Raw genomic sequence first — 20,734 nt, forward strand, 5'->3', positions numbered from 1 at the left:
ACTCCCTTATCTGGGAAATTTCACTATTTTTCAGGGCATCTATTACTATTGATGGAGAAGGTAATGGCACCCCATTCCAGTACTCTTGCCTGGAAAATCCCGTGGACGGAGGAGCCTGGTAGGCTGCAGTCCATGGGGTCGCTAAGAGTCAGGCACGACTGAGTGACTTCACTTTCACTTTTCACTTTCATGCATTGGAGAAGGAAATGGCAACCCACTCCAGTGTTCTTGCCTGGAGAATCCCAGGGACAGAGGAGCCTGGTGGGCTGCCGTCTATGGGGTCGCACAGAGTCGGACACAACTGAAGAGACTTAGCAGCAGCAGCAGCAGCATTACTATTGAAGTGGTGATTTCTCCAAATCTGTCTCTCAGTGTCAGAGGACACTGTTGTTTTCTCTAATGTGTTTAATTTTGGCTGGATTGGGTCTCCATTGCTGTGCATGAGCAGGGGCTACTCTCTAGTTGCAGTGTGCAGGTTTCTCATTGCGATGGCTCCTCCTGTTGTGGAGCACTGGCTCTAGAGCAAGCTGGCTTCAGTTGTTTTAGCAGGTAGGGTCAGTAGTTGTGGCAGCTGGGCTTAGCTGCCCGGCAGATGTGGAGTCTTCCCAGACCAGGATCGAATCTATGTCCTCTGCACTGGCAGGCACATTCATAACCACTTGACCATCAGGGAAATCCAGAGGCCATCATTCTTGAGCTTCAGAACCAACTTCCAACTACCAGATGAATATCTCTACCTGCATGATACCTAAAGAGTCATAGCCTTTAGAAATCTAAAACCTCCTATCTAAACCACTATTTCTGTACATATGATTTTCAGATTTCATTTATATGTATACATGTTTTATATATACATAAAATCCTGCCTATCTCTGAGTTCAGTTCATTTATAAAAGGGATGACATTTCTGATATCACTATGTGAATTCGCTCACCTATGACCATTTAGTCTCTAGGACACTTTCCCCTAACATTTAGTCAATGCACCAATGTAATACTGATCTTCACTTTCCCCTTAGATTTCACTCAGACTCACCTTGTAGCAGTCATTAGCAATGAGCTGTAGGAGGCTAAAGGACTCGCCAGAGGTTTCCATCTTGAGATAAAGCTCCCAGGCTAGTCTTGGCTTCTTATTCATAATGTCTACAAAGAGAAACAAAGATTTATGTTTTCTAAATGTACAAGAAGTACACTTCTGCATCTTGCTAGTCTATGGATTTGGTTTTATGTTAGAAACATACTAAGTAATAGTAGACAGTGAACATTTTACATGGAAAGCTTGCAATGTTGGCATTAAACTGGTTCCCCATCAGGACTCTATATACAGTGCTTAAAATACTTGTTAGGCTTCAGGTAAGTATGTCTTTTTAGACTGAGTTGATTTTCAGTAGTTCTCACTTTGCTCATCTGCTTAAAAAGTCATCTATCATTCATTCAATCCGACTCATACAGTTTCAGCCTCACTTAGAAGATCTAATTGCTAAAATTTTCCTAAGACGTCAAAAACTTAGTGAACATTTTAAATCCAAGTGAAAAAAAGGAACAAGAAAAAACACTGGAGAGAGAGAAAGACAGAGGTGATAGGCTATATATATAGCACACAAAAATTATGTTTTTGACATTTTACTACTTTTCAGGCCTGTACCATAGTGAAAAGGTAAAATTAACATAACAATATCATTTAGCAAAAAAAAAAAAGCAAAGTAAACTGAGATTCTGGAAGGCGGAACACGCTAAAGAAAGAACTTGGCATCTTTTAGGACTGCTGGTGCTAGGTCACGGCCATATGGAAGAACTAACCGCAAGGCACACTCGTATACATACACACACATGGCCACCTTTACTGAGCAGCACTAACAACACAATCTCAGAGTTTAACCATTCTACAAGACAAAACCAGAAAACACTCAATAAAAGGAAGATTCGTCTATAACGTTTAAAAGAAGACTCACAGCACCGAGCTAACCAGCTGAGGTAAATGTAGTCATTTTTCATCTTCTCACTTTGGATTAAAAGGAAAACCTACAAGAGGAGGGAAAAGGGAACAAACATACAGAAGCTTTTACAGTGAAAATATCCACAGCAGCTTGCCTTAGACTAATGAGCATTATAATGACCAAATTCTACACAGGCTGCTGAGAAAAGTGAAGGATAAAATTGTGGTGATTTTAACACATTTCTCTCAGTTATTGAGGCTTCCCTCGTAGCTCAGTCAGTAAAGAATCTGCTTGCAATGCAGGAGACCTGGGTTTGATTCCTGGGTTGGGAAGATCCCCTGGAGAAGGAAATGGCAACCCACTCTAGTATTCTTGCCTGGAGAATCCCATGGACAGAGGAACATGGGCTACAGTCCATGGGATTGCAAAGAGTCAGTCACGACCTAGTGACTAAGGACGAGCACTCAGTTATTGATATCATAAGGTAACATGAGGTTAGTAAGGAATAGAAGATTTGAACAGAATAATTAACAACTGCAGATGCTACTGGGCAATAAAGCAAGTCTTAACAGATTTTAAACGATTCATGTTATACAGACCACACTCTATGACCACAATACAATTAAGTTAGAAATCAAAATAACCTGGATATATATATTTCCCCTTCTGATTCATGTTGAGGTTTGATCAAAAACAGCAAAAGTCTGTAAAGATTGTCCTTCAATAAAAAATATATTAATAATAAAAAAAAAACCTGGAAAAGATAACATACATAACTTGAAAATCATGAAACATGTTTTAAAATAACTCACACTTAAAGATAATAAAAAGATAATTTCTAAACACGATGGAAATTGGAAAACACTTAGAATTTCAATAATAATAAGTTGAGTCATTTGTTGAGTAATAACAAAACTGAATTAAGTAACTTAACTGAAATATTTTGAATCATTTGGATAATCAATCTATGGAGTTAGATATCAAGATAGTGGTTAGCCTTGTGGGAAAGGGATTGACCCCAAAAGGGATGAGAGGGTTCCCTGCTGCTGCTGCTAAGTCGCTTCAGTCTTGTCTGACTCTGTGCGACCCCATAGACGGCAGCCCATCAGGCTCCTCTGTCCCTGGGATTCTCCAGGCAAGAACACTGGAGTGGGTTGCCATTTCCTTCTCCAATGCATGAAAGTGAAAAGTGAAAGTGAAGTCACTCAGTTGTGTCCGACTCTTAGCGACCTCATGGACTGCAGCCTACCAGGCTCCTCTGTCAACGGGATTTTCCAGGCAAGAGTACTGGAATGGGGTGCCATTGCCTTCTCCGAGAGGGTTCCCTAGGTTATGATAAAATTCTGTTTTACGATCTGGGTGCTGACTATTTGGGTATGTTCACTTTAAAAATTCATCAAGCTGTGTACTTTGATTTGTATACTTTTCTCCATGTATGTTATGTCTTTATACAATTTATCCAAAAAAGGAAAATATGAATGTGGTTATACATGTATGTCTCTCAATATGGACTGTAGCCCGCCAGGCTCCTCTGTCCACGAGACTTTCCAGGCAGGAATACTGGAGTGGGTTGCCATTTCCTTCTCCAGGGGATCTTCCCCACCCAGGGATCGAAACCCGCATCTCTTATGTCTCCTGCACTGAGAGGTGGGTTCTTTACCACCAGCACAACCTGGGAAGCCCCATAAAATTTATCCAAAAAGGAAAACATGAATGTGGTCATAACCTATGTGTTTATTTATATTGTACTTTTTAATGTAACCTAAGAACAATGGAACTGTCAATAATCCTTTAACTTTAAACATGTATTTCCGTGAGAAAAAGATAATGTTTTTAGATAGAATCATTCAAAAGTCTTCAAAAGCAGGTACCTACCTCTTCACCCTCACTGGTATTGCCAGTTGCAGCTTTGGCTTGGGCATAATTAAAGTTAAAGATGTCATCGTTATAGAAGTAACTCTGAAAAACATCCCAAGAACAGATCACATTGAGCTTTAACATATAAAATATAAAAACAACAGTTACCACTACTACTCCCACAGTAAAAGGGTCATCTCCAAAAGTATCTTATCTGTGACATATTAGAGTATTTTGTATACAAAATCACCTAGAAAACTCTACACTGACCTTGAATGAGTTGAGGTAAATCAAGACATCATCAAATTGCTTAAGCAGGAAGAAACAGGAAGCCATGCACTGCCTTCCTGGTATTGTATCTGAAATGGAATGGGAAAAAAATCAGGTGTATTCCTGAAACTAAAAGTTCTCTTTAGCTGAAATTTGAGTTATTTCATAATTTAGCAATAAGAAATGTATTCCAAGACATCTTTCTAGATTCTGAGATTAGATTCTGTTCATTGGACAGAACCTCGGCATGTGGAAGTCACAGTACTCAAGAATGACCAGCAATCTCTCCTGAGAGTCCCACATGAGCATGTGTCCTTCGGGCTACAGTTTTCCCTAGGTCTTTTTTCCAGGGCTTTGATTCTCTCATTCAGCTCCAACACCTGCACATTCAACGAATATGAATTAGTATCCATCATTACTCACCTAAGACAAGCTAACACTTTTGATCTCAAATGGAGAAATATTTGGCCATGGAACCATCTGATCCTGATTCTGACCAACTTGTCTGATAACAGATTCCTATTTGAAGTGGCAGAGGATTTGTGTAATACCCTACCTTCACCATGGTCACTCCTGATCCTCCTTCCTCTGTTCAATTTTTTCTCCTGTAACACTTATCACAGTCAGATATACTAAATAATCTATTTCTTATGTCTATAGTTTGTTCTCTCTAGACTGAACACTGCACAAGGGTGGGGGAATTGGCTGGTTTTGTTTACTGCTGTATCCCTAACACCTCAATAAATTTTTGTTTTAAAGAATGAAGTGAAATGGGGAAAGAAAATATTATGCAATAAATGGTTTTGGTGAAACATTTGAAAGAAAATGAATCCCTGGGGTGATCAGAATATTTAATAATAACTTCAGCATGAACACTGTTTGTCAGAATAGATGCCAGCCATTGAAGACAGGTACAGCCAGCCATACTGGTTTATACTGGCTAACTATCAGTCCTGTTTAGATGCCTTTTTCAAAACTTGCACTGAATCTTGAGTGATGAGATCAATAGTTTAATAACAAAAATGAAGCCACGAAACTACTGGCAAAATATAGGTGAATATTACATAACTTCAGGAATAAAAAAGCATTTTCTAAGCTTGATACCCATGTAATAAATCATTATAGAAAAGATAAATAAGATTTAAATGTTTTCATATGGGAAAAATACCATAGGCAAAATTAAAAGCAAATGACCTTCTGAAAAAATATCTACAGCATGACAAAAGCTCTATACCTAAAGAGCTCTTGAGAAATCAATCAAAGTGAACATTTCAAATAAAAAACAGAATCAAAATTTTAAAACTCTTATGAACTACAGAATATACTTATTCTCCTCTGTTTATGTATCCTCTCATCCCATTTTAGCTGAGCTGCTAAGACGGGCTAATCTAATATTCTCTCCTATGTCTGGGTTCCTGCTTTATAATGGGAAACCTAACAGATATATCCCTGGACACAGAATCAAACTTCACCAGTCAATATACGACCAACTCCAGTGATAAATCGTGCTCACATGTACAGATTCAAACATACCACATTCGCTAGCTGATCCTCCCACCAACTGGAAGAACTGCTGGGCAATTTTCATATGATCCCTCTAAAAAACCAAGCAGAGCTGATAAGAGGAATAAACTGAAAATACATTATTTGTATTACACTCTATGGTTTCAACATATCTGTCAGGATCTAACAAATTTTAAATTCTCAAATCAGCAGTACTAATTTTTATTAGCATCACCAATTAAAAAGTAATAATCTATAATTGAATTAAAACTTAATTAGGATCAGATAGAAAAGGAGAGAAAAAAAAAATTCAATTCCCAAATCCTATTTTAAAAGTACCTTTATTAAATGAACTCATTCATTCATTTAACAAATATTTATTGCTTTTATCATATATCAGAACTTGTGGTAGGAGCTATGGCTAGAACAAGGAGTAACTTACTAAGTAGAATCATTAATTTATTCAATAGCTATTTACTGCCTATTTGAGGCAATTTGGAGTGAGCTGGAGATAAAAAGATTTATTTACATCCCATTTCGTTCCAAAAAGAACCTACTATGCCATATTCAGGTGAATAAGAGCTTAATTTTAGTCAGCGTTTTGTATTTATAAAAAACTTTCCCAAAGAAACAATTATTCTCATTTTACAGATGCCAAAATTATAGCTCAGAGGTATACAAGGTTAAAAAAAAAGTCAGTGAAAGTAAGAATGAAGTTTTGCAATGATTTGCTGTTGTTATTAGATAAACACGTTGTTCAACAGTTGGGCTTTTTTTTCCCCTTAAAAAGCAGTAATTCTTAAGGCTATAGCTTTCTATTATTTTTTTTTTTCGGTTTTTATTCTATTCTGCTTTATATTTTGGACAAGCCACCTAGTTTGCGGGATCTTGTTCTCCATCCAGGGATTGAACCTGGGCCCTTGGCAATGAGCGTGCCAAGTCCTAACCACAGGACCACCAGGGAATTCCCTTTTTTTGTCTTCAAATAACACAGAACTCTGTCACAATGGAATCTGGATTGGTGGATATGGAGAAATAAAAGGAACTGCAGAGGAGCCTATAGTAAGCTTATTACTAGTTGAACTTTGAAAGTCATTTTTATTTTTTCCACACACTGTAACTTTACGAACTATAGATACCAGTGGTTTTATACTCACTGAACACATTTCCTGGCCAAGGGCTGCATTGACCACTCCTTTGAGGATATACTCCTGGAAACGTGAAATATCAGTAATTAATTTAAAAGGAACATAAAACTAAGAGATATCACTCAAAAAAATCATTTGCATCAACTCAATGCTTTATATATATTATCAAAAGTTACCCAAAGTCACTTTGCTCTGTTCTATCCCTGGTAAGAATAAAAGAATTAGGAGACTTTCATTTGGTTCTCAGGAAAGTGTTTATATAACAGAATTAATCATATTTGTAAATTCTCAATCATAAGGGGAAAAACTCAGTGGACATGCATAGGAGTTTTGTTTTTATTTCAATTCAGTGGAAAAATTAACCATAAAATGTTTATGTAACAATTTTTACACTTTATCAGCCACTGCCATTTTCTGTGACCATATCACACACACACACACACACATACACACACATATATAATTTTCCCTTTCCAATGATATAATAACCTTCCTTTGCTAGTGATTCCTTTCTTCAAAAATAAATTAATTAATAACAATAATCCTCTGACTCTCATTTGTAAGGTATTCTCATTTTGGAGTCCTGAGGCCTTATCTGTATCTCCTTTAGACTTGGTTCTATTCTTTAACAGATACTCTCCTTAGCTTTATGAATTTTTTTTTTTTTTTTTGCACCGCACAGGATCTTAGTTCGCTGAACAGAGATCAAACCAGTATCCCCTGCAGTGGAAGTATGGAGTCCTAGTGACTGGATCACCAGGGAATTCTGATTTTTATGTGAGTACTATTTTTATTTAAGACAGCTCTTTAAAAGAATAAAACAAAAAATGCTGAAGCTTTTAATACACTTGAGAAATATACCAACTTAGACCTGGAAATATTTTTCAGCCTTTCACCCCATGAGTGGGACGCCTAGTACATGCTTAGCGTTCGTATCACTGGAGACACAATACGAACTCAGTGCCTGCCTTCAGGGAGTGGACCCGCAGCAGGGGACACAGACACAGCACAGACAGGCATCCTGGTGACTGAGTTCCCGTGTCTAGTTTCATCAGAATTCTAGATTTCAGTATTTTCAAACTTCAACCCTTTTGAGGAAATGACCATATTTATGGGAGTTTACAAATTTCAAAAAAGCCCAGAATATTGATTCTCATATCAAAAGTCTCATGTAATATTCCCAGATCAACATACACAAACTTTCCTGAGAGTCTACAAGCAGGAATCTTCCCTAATATGCCTTCCAACTACCTTTCAACAGAAATTCCACCTTTAACAGAACTTGGTTAGTAAAAATGTAACACATTGTCAATTACCTGAGGAGTAGTAGGTTCCAGATCCTTAATTAAGTTATAAGCTTCCTGTACATCATCTGAAATATAAGAAATATGTAGCCATATTAATCTGTATCCTAGCAAACAGTTGCCCCAAATGATAAGGTCCTTCAAATATTCATGAGAAGTATGATTTGCTTTTCTTGTCTCTTAACTCTCCATGAAGTTCAATGCTTAGTAGTAGATAACCAAATATCTGTAGGAAACCTGTATTAAGCCACGAAGCACTTAAGGGTTCAAGCTAAAAATAAGGAACAGGGAAGTATATGCTTATGGCATTGTAATTATATAAGAAAAACATCCATTTTATATGTGTGTGTGTGTATGTGTGTATATATATATATATATATATATACACATAAAGTACATAGGAGTAAAATGACACGAAGGCTGGGATTCGCTTTAAAATATTTCATAACAAAACTGGAAGAAGGAGGATAAATTAAGAAAGACTGGCAATATCTACAAAACTATTGTATCTGGGGTTATTATTTGGGTGTTCATACTATTAACTTGTTTTGTTTGTGTTTGAAAGTTCCTAGAATAAAAATTAGTTTATAAAATATATAAGGTGTTTCTTTAATTCTTGTCCAAAAGCTTATTTCTTTGCGCTGATGTACCAAATTAGAGAACTATTTGCAAGTTCACGGTCTCCTGTTAATAAACACTTCACATTTCCCTCAGTGAGGAATATGTTGCCTGGTTGGTTCCTACCGTGCACCTTAAAAGGCCCACACTTAGTCTGAGGCCCATGACTGAGTGCCAGCGCCTCTGCGTGGGAGCTCCCACCCCGCGTTCACAACTGTGAGACAACACGCTGCTTGGGCCTGTGCCTACAATTTATCCTTACTCAGGGCAACAAATACCATGCTCATTTTGCATCTTCATATTTTGCAGGAGCTGGGGGTACAAAGAAACAGAAAGACAGATAATTAGAGCAAATAAAAAAGTTAATGATGGGGAAGAAAAGACCCAAGGAACAGCAGATGGACTTTACACACAGAGGAACACACAACAAAGAAGAAATGAGGGAGGGAAAGGAAAAACAACAGAAAACCTGAAATAAAATGAATAGAGGACAAAGGGCAGAAAAATAAGAGGGAAAGAAAAAACCAGAATGGGCGAGAGATTGGAAGCAACAGAAGAGGAAAGAGGAGATGAAGAGAAAAGGCACAACAGATAAATATCAATAAGTTTGCTCTGTCCTGAGAACCTGCTGCAAATATATTTTTGGGTATTATGAAGTGATTTTAAAGGTTAAACAAGTAGTTCAGTTGGAGAGTAAATGTTCTAAAATATCTTACATAGGCAAGATCAAGACATATTTCTCTTACCTTGACGAAGATAGTAAATCACTAAGTTTAGCCTAGCTTCAGGAATGACATCAACCAGGGGAGGCAAAACTTGCAAAGCCCCTTCTCCTCCTCGGAAGACTACCTAAAGACAGAAAAGCCATTATTATGGCAGCAAATATGAGTACGTTTACTGGTGGAAATACACACGGACCTGACACAACAGTTACTCTTTGAAGGGAGGAATATATTTTTGAAGCTTTTTCTATACACACATGACCTTGACCTCATTAAAAAAAAAAAAAAAAGGCATCCTAGGGACTTCTCTGGCAGTCCAGTGGTTAAGACTCTGTGCTTCAAATGTAGGGGCTATGGATTTGATCCTTGTTTGGGGTGCTAAGTCCCATGTGCTTCACAGCCAGGAAAAAAAAAAGTCATCCTAAATGTAAGAAATAGAATAAGGGCATGGCCCTATTGCATATATTTCCTTTTTGCCTCATAAGAACTATACGAAACTCTTAAAGTACCCAATAATTAATGAAACTTCTTTCTAGACAGATATTCTACATTAAAAACTCCATGAAGGAATTTATGAAATCCTTCTGAGATTATTTCCTCATCTCTAAATGGCATTAGTAATGTCCACCTAATTAGTAATGGCATTAGTAATGTTCAGAGTTATCATAAGGATGAAATAAGTTAAAGTGGGCTACATGCATGGCATATCATACGTTATATTTTGTTTTATTAAAATATTAGTAAATATTCATTAACACCTACTATATGCCTGGTATTGTAATACCAGGGCTACACCAGGAAAAAGTCCTTCTCCTGTCTATGACTTATAGTATAGTTATGCTATACTATATGCTGCTGCTAAGTCGCTTCAGTCGTGTCCGACTCTGTGAGACCCCAGAGACGGCAGCCCACGAGGCTCCCCCGTCCCTGGGATTCTCCAGGCAAGAACACTGGAGTGGGTTGCCATTTCCTTCTCCAATGCATGAAAGTGAAAAGTCAAAGTGAAGTCGCTCAGTCAGGTCTGACTCTTAGCGACCCCATGGACTGCAGCCTACCAGGCTCATCCATCCATGGGATTTTCTAGGCAAAAGTACTGGAGTGGGGTGCCATTGCCTTCTCCGATATTGTACTATATAGTCCTGTCTGTATACTCAAATGAGGAGAGACCTTCAAAGAGCAAACTTAAGTATGTTGTCATATAATAATAAAAGCTACAGAGGACAGCTAAAACAAAAACACCATCCATGAAAGGACTGTTTACATGCTGTTTTGTACCCACAGCCTAGCACAGTATCTGACACATAGTAAATTATATCACAAATATACAGAAATCAAGGCAATCAGGCATAAACTACCTAATCTCTTCTTTCTATATCAAAATATCCATCTGGTCATTTTTTTTTTTTTTTTGGTTCTCTTTGTCTAAGATGCTCCCTTCCCTTGCCAAGATTAATTCCTACAATTGTCTTCTTTGATGTCATGATTTTAACTCCATTTGGATTTTGTTTCTGCATTAATATTCTATTTCATTAATCCTGGTCCCACTTCTCAACTTTAAATATGCACAAAGGTTTCTACTCTCTTGAAAAATCTTCACTTCACTTGGTGTCACTGTTCCCTCTGAACAGCATCGTACTTTTTCTCCTTTTTTCAATGCCACACTTGAAAAGTAAGTGGCTTGCTGTTTCAACTTCTTCTCTTCCTCTCCTTAACCTCCCAGAAAACTTGCTGCTGCTCTCTGCACACTAATAAACCCATTCTACAAGTCACAAATATCAACCCCTTTGACCAAATTCAATAGACTTTCCTCTCTTGTTGCTCCATGACATATCTGCAGTTTTGACACCGGTGGCCATAGCATGACAATAAAAGCACTAGTCACTAAATGCTGACTGTATGCTGTATGCTGCCTGAGGCACCTTACATATATTACCTCCTTTCATCTTCACAAGGAAATGAGGTAGGTGCTGTGATTTCCTCTATTCTACATAGAGAACACAGAGACTCATCAGTGTTTAGTGACTTACCCAAAGTTACAAAGCTAGTATCTCGTGTACTTGATTTTGACATCAGGTCTGACTGCAAAAGCTGATGTCAGTAACAATTTATACTGCTTAATATTTTTTTCAGGTTTTGTCTTAAACTATAAAATTAATCTGTATTTACTAGAAAAAACTTACATATAGTATTACAACAGGCAAAAGGAAAATTACCATTCTCTCACTTTTCTTTTTAATCCCACCCTCCAAGTATAACTCCCATCACTAGCTAATATGCACCTTCCAGTTATATGTATATATAAAGGTTCTTTACTCTGGCTGTATATTATATCCACTTGGAAAACTTTTAAGAAAAGTATTGATAGTTGAACCTTAGCCCAACCATTCGATAAAAATCTCACACATTAATATTTTTAAAAATCCCCTGGGTGATTAAAATGTGTAGTTATAATGACATTACAACTTCCATGATGGCTTCTCTGGTGGCTCAGACAGTAAAGAATCCACTACAATGCAGGAGACCTGGGTTCAATCCCTGGATTGGGAAGATCCCCTGGAGGAAGGCATGGCAACTCAGTCCAGTATTCTTGCCTGGAGAAGCCTCATGGACAGAGAAGCCTGGCAGGCTACAGTCCATGGGGTCACAAAGAGTCGGACATGACTGAGCGACTAAGCACAGCACAACACAATGACATTACAGTCAGAAGCAACCTACGTGTCCATCAACAGATGAGATGAATGGACGAAGAAGATGTGGTCTGTATATACAATGGAATATTGCTCAGCCATAAAAAATAATGAAATTTTGCCATTTGCAACATGATGGACCTGGAGGGCATTATGCTAAGTGAAGTAAGTCGGACAGAGAGACAAATACTGCTTGATGTCACTTATATGTGGAATCTAAAAAAGATGCAACACATCTGTGAACAGAGCAGAAAAGAAGCAGACAGACTCACAGATATAGAGAACAAACTAGTGGTTACCAGTGGGGAGGGCAGTATGTGGGGGCTGGGGGAAGTACAGACTATTGGGTGTAAGATAGGAATAAAGATGTATTTGTACAACACAGAGCACATAGCTGATATTTTGTAATAACTGTAAATGGAGTATAACCTTTAAAAATTATATAAAAATTAGAAAAATTTTATAAAATGACTGTTGACCATTGAACAATGGTGATGGAGATTGTTTAAGGGCACTGACTCTCCACACAGTTGAAAATTCAAATGTGATTTACAGTCAGCCACCCACATGCAGGGTTCCTCCGTATACGAGGATTCAACCCACCTCAGATGGTATAATATTTACGACTGAGAAAAATCTGTGTATGAGTGGACCCATGCATTTCAAACCTGTGCTGCAGAAGGGGTTGTACATTATGTAGGTGTTTTCTCTTGCCTGCCTTTTTTTATTTTCTTATTCTCCTCTTTCAGCCCCTTAAATACAAACACACTCTTGGAACCGTATTTCTCTTTTTTTAACCTTTTCTTCAGCTATCCCTACTCTTATGAAAACTCCTAAATCTTAATCTCTTAATCTTCCAGTCTTCATCTCTTTCCAAGTTTAATTTCCAGACTACTCTCTCTAACATCATATTCTCCACAAAAATCAATCTGGCTTTAATTTATAGACTAAATTAGAAGTGAAAAGGTTAGAGGCAGAAGCTCATAATGCAAAATAACCTCAGAAAACCCTGTGATGGAGGCCTGAGTTAGAGGAGGAATGGAATAAATAGAAGAATTAATAGGATTAAGCGGCTGAGTATCAGAAATAAAGGGGAAGAGAGAGTCTAAACCAGCTACGGTTTTCAGCATTGGTACTGGGAGACTTAGTGCTAATGAAGGTGCAGAGAAATCAGAAGGAAAAGGTGTAGTTATTACTACTGCCATATTCACACGAGGAATCTGAAACTCAACAATACTGAGTAATTTGCTCAGTGTCCCCAGGTGTCTGAGTTGAATACAGCTGCTCTGCACCCACTTTACTGCTGAGTCAATTGAATCCAACTTGAAACTTCATCTGAATCTTTTTTTTTTTTAGCAACTATCCCCGTGCAAATTTTCTGTCCCAGTAAATTCAGTCTACTCACATATGTCGTCTTCATTCATTCATCCATGTCCTTGCCACAAATGAACCCTTTAAATCCAAGTCATTCTTCAAAGACCAACTCAAGTTTTACTTTCATCAGAAAGTAAAGGATTTTCACTTTCATCAGAAAGTAAAGGATATGTTCCTTTGTCTTTGCCAACAACATGAACACTTGGATCTCACTGCCTCACACTTCTTTCTAAATGTTAAGTATGTGTTACTGCCTTCCCAGTAAGGAAAGAACCTGGTATCTTAAACTCATTCTCTCTCCTCCACAAGAAGAAAGAGTTCACTTGGAGTAGAGAAATACTTGTCGAGATATCTCCCTTCATTCATCTTCCCAACCACTGTAATGTACCCAAAATAGGGTAGGCCTCAAATCATCAAGACTAGAAACTCTTATTCACCAGATTGTGCCTGATGAGCTCTTTAGCAAATTCAAAGGAAGAAGAAGCGTTGTCCATCAAGCTTTTGAGTTCTGCCTGAAATTAAAAAAAGGAAAGGCTTATGAAAATGACAAGTGTATAGTTCTTACATCACCTGTAAGAATTACAAAGTTTTATAGCTTACGAAGAATTTAACATGCTGCTTCCTTTGTTCTGCAGGGCTCTGAGAAATAATGTAATTATTATTCTCCTTATTTTACAGATGAGAACCTTGAGGCTTATAAACGTTAAACAACTGAACCTCTACGCAGCAAGTCTGAAACTGGTGAACCCAAGTCTGAAGACTCCTAGAGTTAGTCTTCGGAGAAGGCAATGGCACCCCACTCCAGTACTCTTGCCTGGAAAATCCCATGGATGGAGGAGCCTGGTAGGCTGTAGTCCATGGGGTCGCTACGAGTCAGACACGACTGAGCGTCTTCCCTTTCACTTTTCACTTTCATGCATTGGAGAAGGAAATGGCAACCCACTCCAGTGTTCTTGCCTGGAGAATCCCAGGGACGGGGGAGCCTTGTGGGCTTCCATCTATGGGGTCGCACAGAGTCGGACACAACTGAAGCGACTTAGCAGCAGCACAGTTAGTCTTTCCTTTTGGGTGATCAACTTTTAACAACTAAGGTTGGTTATTTTTCTTTATTTAACATTTTAAATTAATTAACTTATTTATTTATTACTTATTATTTTTTACTGCCCTAGGTCTTTACTGCTGCACGTGGGCTTTCTGTAGTTGTGGTGAGAGGGGGCTACTCTTCACTGAAGTGTATAGGCTTCTCTTGCAGAGCACGGGGTTGAGGCACTTGGGCTTCAGTAGTTGCAAGGCTTGGGCTCAGTAGTTCAGTAGTTGTGGTCAAGGGCTCTAGAGCTCAGGCTCAGTAGGTATGGCACACAGGCTTTAGTTGCTCAATGGCAGGCAGAATCTTTCTGGACCAGGGATTGAACTTGTGTCTCCTACATTAGCAGTTGGATTTTCAACCACTGTAACACCAGGGAAGTCCACTAAGGTTGATTCTTCAATCTGACCATTCCACCTGTGTCCTGAATTTTCCTATACTTTCTTCCTGCTGAATTGGCCTTTATTTACATGATGCAATTAATGTACCTTCTCCCCTCTATGTTACTATTTATCAAAACTATCAGATCTCTTTTGTTTTATCCTGTTTCTTTAACTTCCCCTAGAACAAATGGTCAGCCATTTCTACAGTGTCTTTAGTAATGTCTGAGGCTTATTTATCCACTCCCTCAGCTTTCTGCTATTCCCTCTTGCCAGTCTATAATTTTGACTAATTCTCACCTTCTTTTTCTACCTCCATCGTGGATACCTAAGATTTTCTGGATAAAATAATTAAATTCTTGACTGTTCTCACTAAGCACTACAAACTTGTTCTACCTGATATCATATGGGAATGCACACCTATTTAGCAACCTTTTACTAATCTCCTCTTGTCTACAGCAGGAATTCCAAAGTCTTGGGTAATATTAGGCTAGTTCAGCAGTTTTCAAGCTTTTTGATCTCAAGATCTTTTTTAAACCTTAAAAATTACTAAGGATCCCAAAGAGTTTTTGTTTATGTGAGTTACAGCCATTCATATATATTGTATTAGAAATTAAAACAGAAATTTAAAGTATTCAATTAATCAAAAGTACTAATAAACTTACTACACATTAACACAAATAATGTATTTTTCATTAAAAAAAAAAACTGTATTTACCAATACATAAATTTAGTGACAAGAATGGTACTGTTATCTATTTTTGCAAGTCTCTTCAATGTCTGCCTTAACAGATGACAGCTTGATTGGCATATCTGTGCCTGTAATCAATCTATTTTGAAATCATGCTGTCCCTGGAAAACTTCATTGCACACTCAAAAGTGAATGAAAGTGAAAAGACAAAATCTTTTAGTATTATGAGGCTAGCTTTGATCTTTGGCTAGCCAGGATGAAAGGTGAGGCAAGTGAGATGCACAGGGCACAAAATTCAAAGCAGTGCTCACTGCACATGAAAAGATGCTCAACATCATTCCAGCTGTCAGGAAAATACAAATCAAGATTACAGTGAGATTCCACTCCACATCCCCGGGGATGGCTAGAATAAAAAAGACAGATAATAACAACTGTTGGTAAGGATGTAGAAACATTGAAACTCGAAACTCTTACACACATTGCTAGTGGGAGTGGAAACTGGTGCAGCCACTTTGGAAAATAGTCTGAAAGTTCCTCAATTAAATATAGCTACTATATGACCCAGGATTTCCATTTCTAGGTATATGCCCAAGATAAATGAAACTTATACAAAACGTGCCCCAAAACATGTATATACCTGTTTACAGCAGCATTATCATAATAGGAAGCATGTGGAAACAATCGAAATATCCATCTCTGACAATTGGAAAAATACAATGCGGTATATCCATACAATGGAATATTATTTGGTGATAAAAATGAATGAAGTACTGAAACATGTTATAACAAGATGAACTTCATAGACATTAAGCTAAAGTAAAACAGGCCAATCATAGAAGATGATATATTATTAAAATATGACTCCTTTTTAGAGGAAATATCCAAAACACACAAATCTATAGAAACAGAAAGTGGATTAGTAGCTGTTTGGGGTTGGCGGGATGGCAGTTGATAGCTATAGATTATGGAGTTTCTCTGTGAAGTAATGGAAATGCTTTAGAATTGACTGTGGTGGGAATTCCCTGGCAGTCCAGTGGTTAGGACTCAGCACTTTCACTGCCAAGGGTGTGGGATCAATCCCTGGTTAGGGAAGTTAGATCCTGCAAGCTGCATGGTGTAGTCAAAAATAGGGGGCGGGGGGGAAGTGTTTAAAAATAAATAAATAAGTGAGTAAAATTGACTGTGGTGAAGATTAAACTCAGTGGTGAATACACTAAACCCCACAGAATTGTATATTTCAAAAGGGTGACTCCATGGTACGTTAGTTATACCTCAATAAAGCTGTTAAAACATTGAGGTATAAATAGAAGACGTAGGTCATCTTATTTTAGAGTTAAAATGTCAAAAATATACAAGCAACTCCTACAGCTCAACTCCAGAAAAATAAATGACCCAATCAAAAAATGGGCCAAAGAACTAAACATACATTTCTCCAAAGAAGACATACAGAGGGCTAACAAACACATGAAAAGATGCTCAACATCACTCATTATCAGAGAAATGCAAATCAAAACCACTATGAGGTACCATTTCACGCCAGTCAGAATGGCTGCGATCCAAAAGTCTACAAGCAATGAATGCTGGAGAGGGTGTGGAGAAAAGGGAACCCTCTTACACTGTTGGTGGGAATGCAAACTAGTACAGCCACTATGGAGAACAGTGTGGAGATTCCTTAAAAAACTGGAAATAGAACTGCCTTATGATCCAGCAATCCCACTGCTGGGCATACACACTGAGGAAACAAGAAGGGAAAGAGACACATGTACCCCAATGTTCATCACAGCACTGTTTATAATAGCCAGGACATGGAAGCAACCTAGATGTCCATCAGCAGATGAATGGATAAGAAAGCTGTGGTACATATACACAATGGAGTATTACTCAGCCATTAAAAAGAATACATTTGAATCAGTTCTAATGAGATGGATAAAACTGGAACCTATTATACAGAGTGAAGTAAGCCAGAAAGAAAAACACCAATACAGTATACTAACACATATATATGGAATTTAGAAAGATGGTAACAATAACCCTGTGTACGATACAGCAAAAGAGACACCGATGTATAGATCAGTCTTATGGACTCTGTGGGAGAGGGAGAGGGTGGGGAGATTTGGGAGAATAGCATTGAAACATGTATAATATCATGTATGAAACGAGTCGCCAGTCCAGGTTCGATGCACGGTACTCGATGCTTGGGGCTGGTGCACTGGGACGACCCAGAGGGAGGGTAGGGGAGGGAGGAGGGAGGAGGGTTCAGGATGGGGAACACGGGTATACCTGTGGCGGATTCGTTTGGATGTTTGGCAAAACTAATACAATATTGTAAAGTTTAAAAATAAAATAAAAGTTAAAAAAAAAAAGTACAAAAACATGATAGAAATCATGTAAGAAATATTCCTCATGATATACATGCTTTCACATTCAAATTTTCTGTGTCCTATATTTAAAATGAAAATCCCTTATGATTATACAGTGGAGATGACAACTGGGTTCAAGGGATTAGATCTGGTAGACAGTGTCTGAAGAACAATGGATGGAGGCTTATACATTGTACAGGAGGCAGTGACCAAAACCATCTCAAAGAAGAAGAGACGCAAGAAGGCAAAGTGGTTGTCTGAGGAGACTTTACAAATACCTGAGAAAAGAAGACAAGCAAAAGGCAACGGAGAAAGGGAAAGATATACCCAACTGAATGCAGACCTCCAGAAAATAGCAAGAAGAGATAAGAAAGCCTTCTTTAGTGAATAAAGAGGAAAACAACAGAATGAAAAAGACTAGAGATCTCTTCAAACAAACTGGAGATAACAGGGGAGCATTTCATGCAAAGATGGGCACAATAAAGGACAGAAATGGCAAGGAATCACAGAAGTAGAAGGAATTAAGAGGACGTGGCAAGAACACATAGAAGAACTGAACAAGAAAGGTCTTAATGACCCAGATAACTACAATGGTGTACTCATTCACCTAGAGCCAGACATCTTGGAGTGCAAAGTTAAGTGGGCCTAAGGAAGCATTACGATGAACAAAGCTAGTGGAGGTGATGGAATTCCAGCTGAGCTATTTCAGATCCTAAAAGAAGATGCTGTTAAAGTGTTGCACTCAGTGTGGTAGTAAATTTGGAAAACTCAGTAGTGGCCACAGGACTGGAAAAGGTCAGTTTTCATTCCAATCCCAAAGAAAGGCAATGCCGAAGAATGTTCGAATTACCATACCATTGCACTCATTTCACATGCTAGCAAGACTATGCTCACAATCCTTCAAGCTAGGCTTCAGCAGCAGATGAACTGAGAACTTCCATATGTTCAAGCTGGATTTAGAAAAGGCAGAGGAACCAGAGATCAAATTGCCAATATACACTTGATCATAGAAAAAAGCAAGAGAATTCCAAAAAAAATCTACTTCTGCTTCATTGCTAAAGCCTTTGGCTGTGTGTATCACAACAAACTATGTAAAATTCTTAAAGAGATGGGAATATCAGACCACCTTAACCTGCCTCCTGAGAAACCTGTATGCAGGACAAGAAGCAACAGTTACAACTGGACATGGAACAATGGACTAGTTCAAAATTGGGAAAGGAGTATGTCAAGGCTGTATATTGCCACCCTGCTTATTTAACTTATACGCAGAGTACATCATGTGAAATGCTGGGCTAGATGAAGCATAAGCTGGAATCAAGATTGCCAGGAGAAGTAGCAATAACCTCAGATATGCAGATGATATCACTTTAATAGCAGAAAGCAAAGGGGAACTACAGAGCCTCTTGATGAAGGTGAAAGAGGAAGGTGAAAAAGCTGGCTTAAAATTCAGCATTCAAAAAATGAAGATATGGTATCTGGTCCCATCATTTCATGGCAGATAGATGGGGAAAAGTGGAAACAGTGACAGATTTTATTTTCTTGGGCTCCAAAATCACTGTGGACGGTGACTGCAGCCACCAAATTAAAAGATGCTTGCTCCTTGGAAGAAAAGCTATGACAAACCTAAACGGAGTATTAAAAAGCAGAAATATCACTTTGCCGATAAAGGTTTGCATAGTCAAAGCTATGGTTTTTCCAATAGTCATATACAGATGTGAGAGTTGGACCGTAAAGAAGGCTGAGCATCGAAAAATTGATGCTTTTGAACTGTGGAGCAGGAGATGAATCTTGAGAGCACTTGGACAGCAAGGAGATCAAACCAGTCAATCCTAAAGGAAATTAACCATGAATATTCATTAAGGACTGATGCGGAAGCTCAAATTCTTTGGCCAGCCAATGTGAAGAGCTGACTCTTTGGAAAAGACCCTGATGCTGGAAAAGTCTGAGAACAAGAGGAGAAGGGGGCAACAGAGATGAGATGGTTGGATGGCATCAATGACTCATGGACAGGAGTTGGAGCAAGCTCCAGGAGTTGGTGATAAACAGAGAAGCCTGGAGTACTGCAATTCATGGAGTCCCAAAGAGTCAGATAGGACTTAATGACTCAACAACAGCAACAATAATACTTAAAACATGTATTAGGGTTTTGTCTTTTCAATCTAACTTGTCAATCTTTGTCATTAATTGAGAAACAAAACCTTGTAGATATAATTACAGATAATTTGGATTTGTAAAAGGCAAAACAATAGGCTTTTAGAATATCAGAGAACAACATTTGGGCTAGGAAATATTTTTTTAAACAAAATACGAAAAGCACTAAACATAAAAAGATAAATCTGACTGTGTTTCAGCCTATAAAATCTTTGATAATTGCTCAGTTCACTATCTACTAAAAACCTACAATAATTCAGTACTGTTATTTTGCATACTTTGTACTGAACCACATAGCTAGTAACCTAAGATTGGAATTTGGATAAAATTTCTTTATCCTCTGAAACTATTCCTTCCTTTCACAAGCATCCTATACTCACTGCTTCTGTTTCTTCATCATCTACTTGTCTTTCTTTTGCCATATCCCTCAGGACATTTCTCAGTCCAAGAGGTTACTCATTCACTCCTTATCTCCTTGACATCTAGCTTCAACACTCAATAATAATGATACCCTAATCAGCATAGGAAATACCAGTTATGAAATCCAATGGCCTTTTCTTAATCTTCATCTTTATTGACCTGTTTTGAACGTCCTCCTGTTTTTAAACATGACTCGCCCTTAATCTGTTAGTCATATTTTAAATTTCTC

The 20,734-nt window shown here is 38.0% G+C and overlaps 1 protein-coding gene across 2 annotated transcripts in view; it reads right to left on the bottom strand.

Annotated features, from left to right (window-relative positions):
• The window catches only part of TTC26 (tetratricopeptide repeat domain 26), a 42,058-nt gene that overhangs the window by 7,122 nt on the left and 14,202 nt on the right, over window positions 1-20,734 (bottom strand). The window contains exons 8-16 of one of the 2 annotated variants that reach the window (XM_027538874.1): window positions 13,857-13,931; window positions 9,383-9,485; window positions 8,031-8,086; window positions 6,724-6,777; window positions 5,597-5,660; window positions 4,064-4,152; window positions 3,812-3,895; window positions 1,952-2,021; window positions 1,036-1,142 (exon numbers count right to left, since the gene is read on the bottom strand). In XM_027538874.1, the coding sequence (XP_027394675.1) occupies window positions 1,036-1,142; window positions 1,952-2,021; window positions 3,812-3,895; window positions 4,064-4,152; window positions 5,597-5,660; window positions 6,724-6,777; window positions 8,031-8,086; window positions 9,383-9,485; window positions 13,857-13,931 (702 nt within the window). The remainder of the gene's footprint in view (window positions 1-1,035; window positions 1,143-1,951; window positions 2,022-3,811; window positions 3,896-4,063; window positions 4,153-5,596; window positions 5,661-6,723; window positions 6,778-8,030; window positions 8,087-9,382; window positions 9,486-13,856; window positions 13,932-20,734) is intronic. The other variant, XM_027538875.1, reaches the window with a different exon arrangement.

Source organism: Bos indicus x Bos taurus, chromosome 4 (assembly GCF_003369695.1).
Source record: "Bos indicus x Bos taurus breed Angus x Brahman F1 hybrid chromosome 4, Bos_hybrid_MaternalHap_v2.0, whole genome shotgun sequence".
Classification (NCBI taxonomy): domain Eukaryota; kingdom Metazoa; phylum Chordata; class Mammalia; order Artiodactyla; family Bovidae; genus Bos; species Bos indicus x Bos taurus.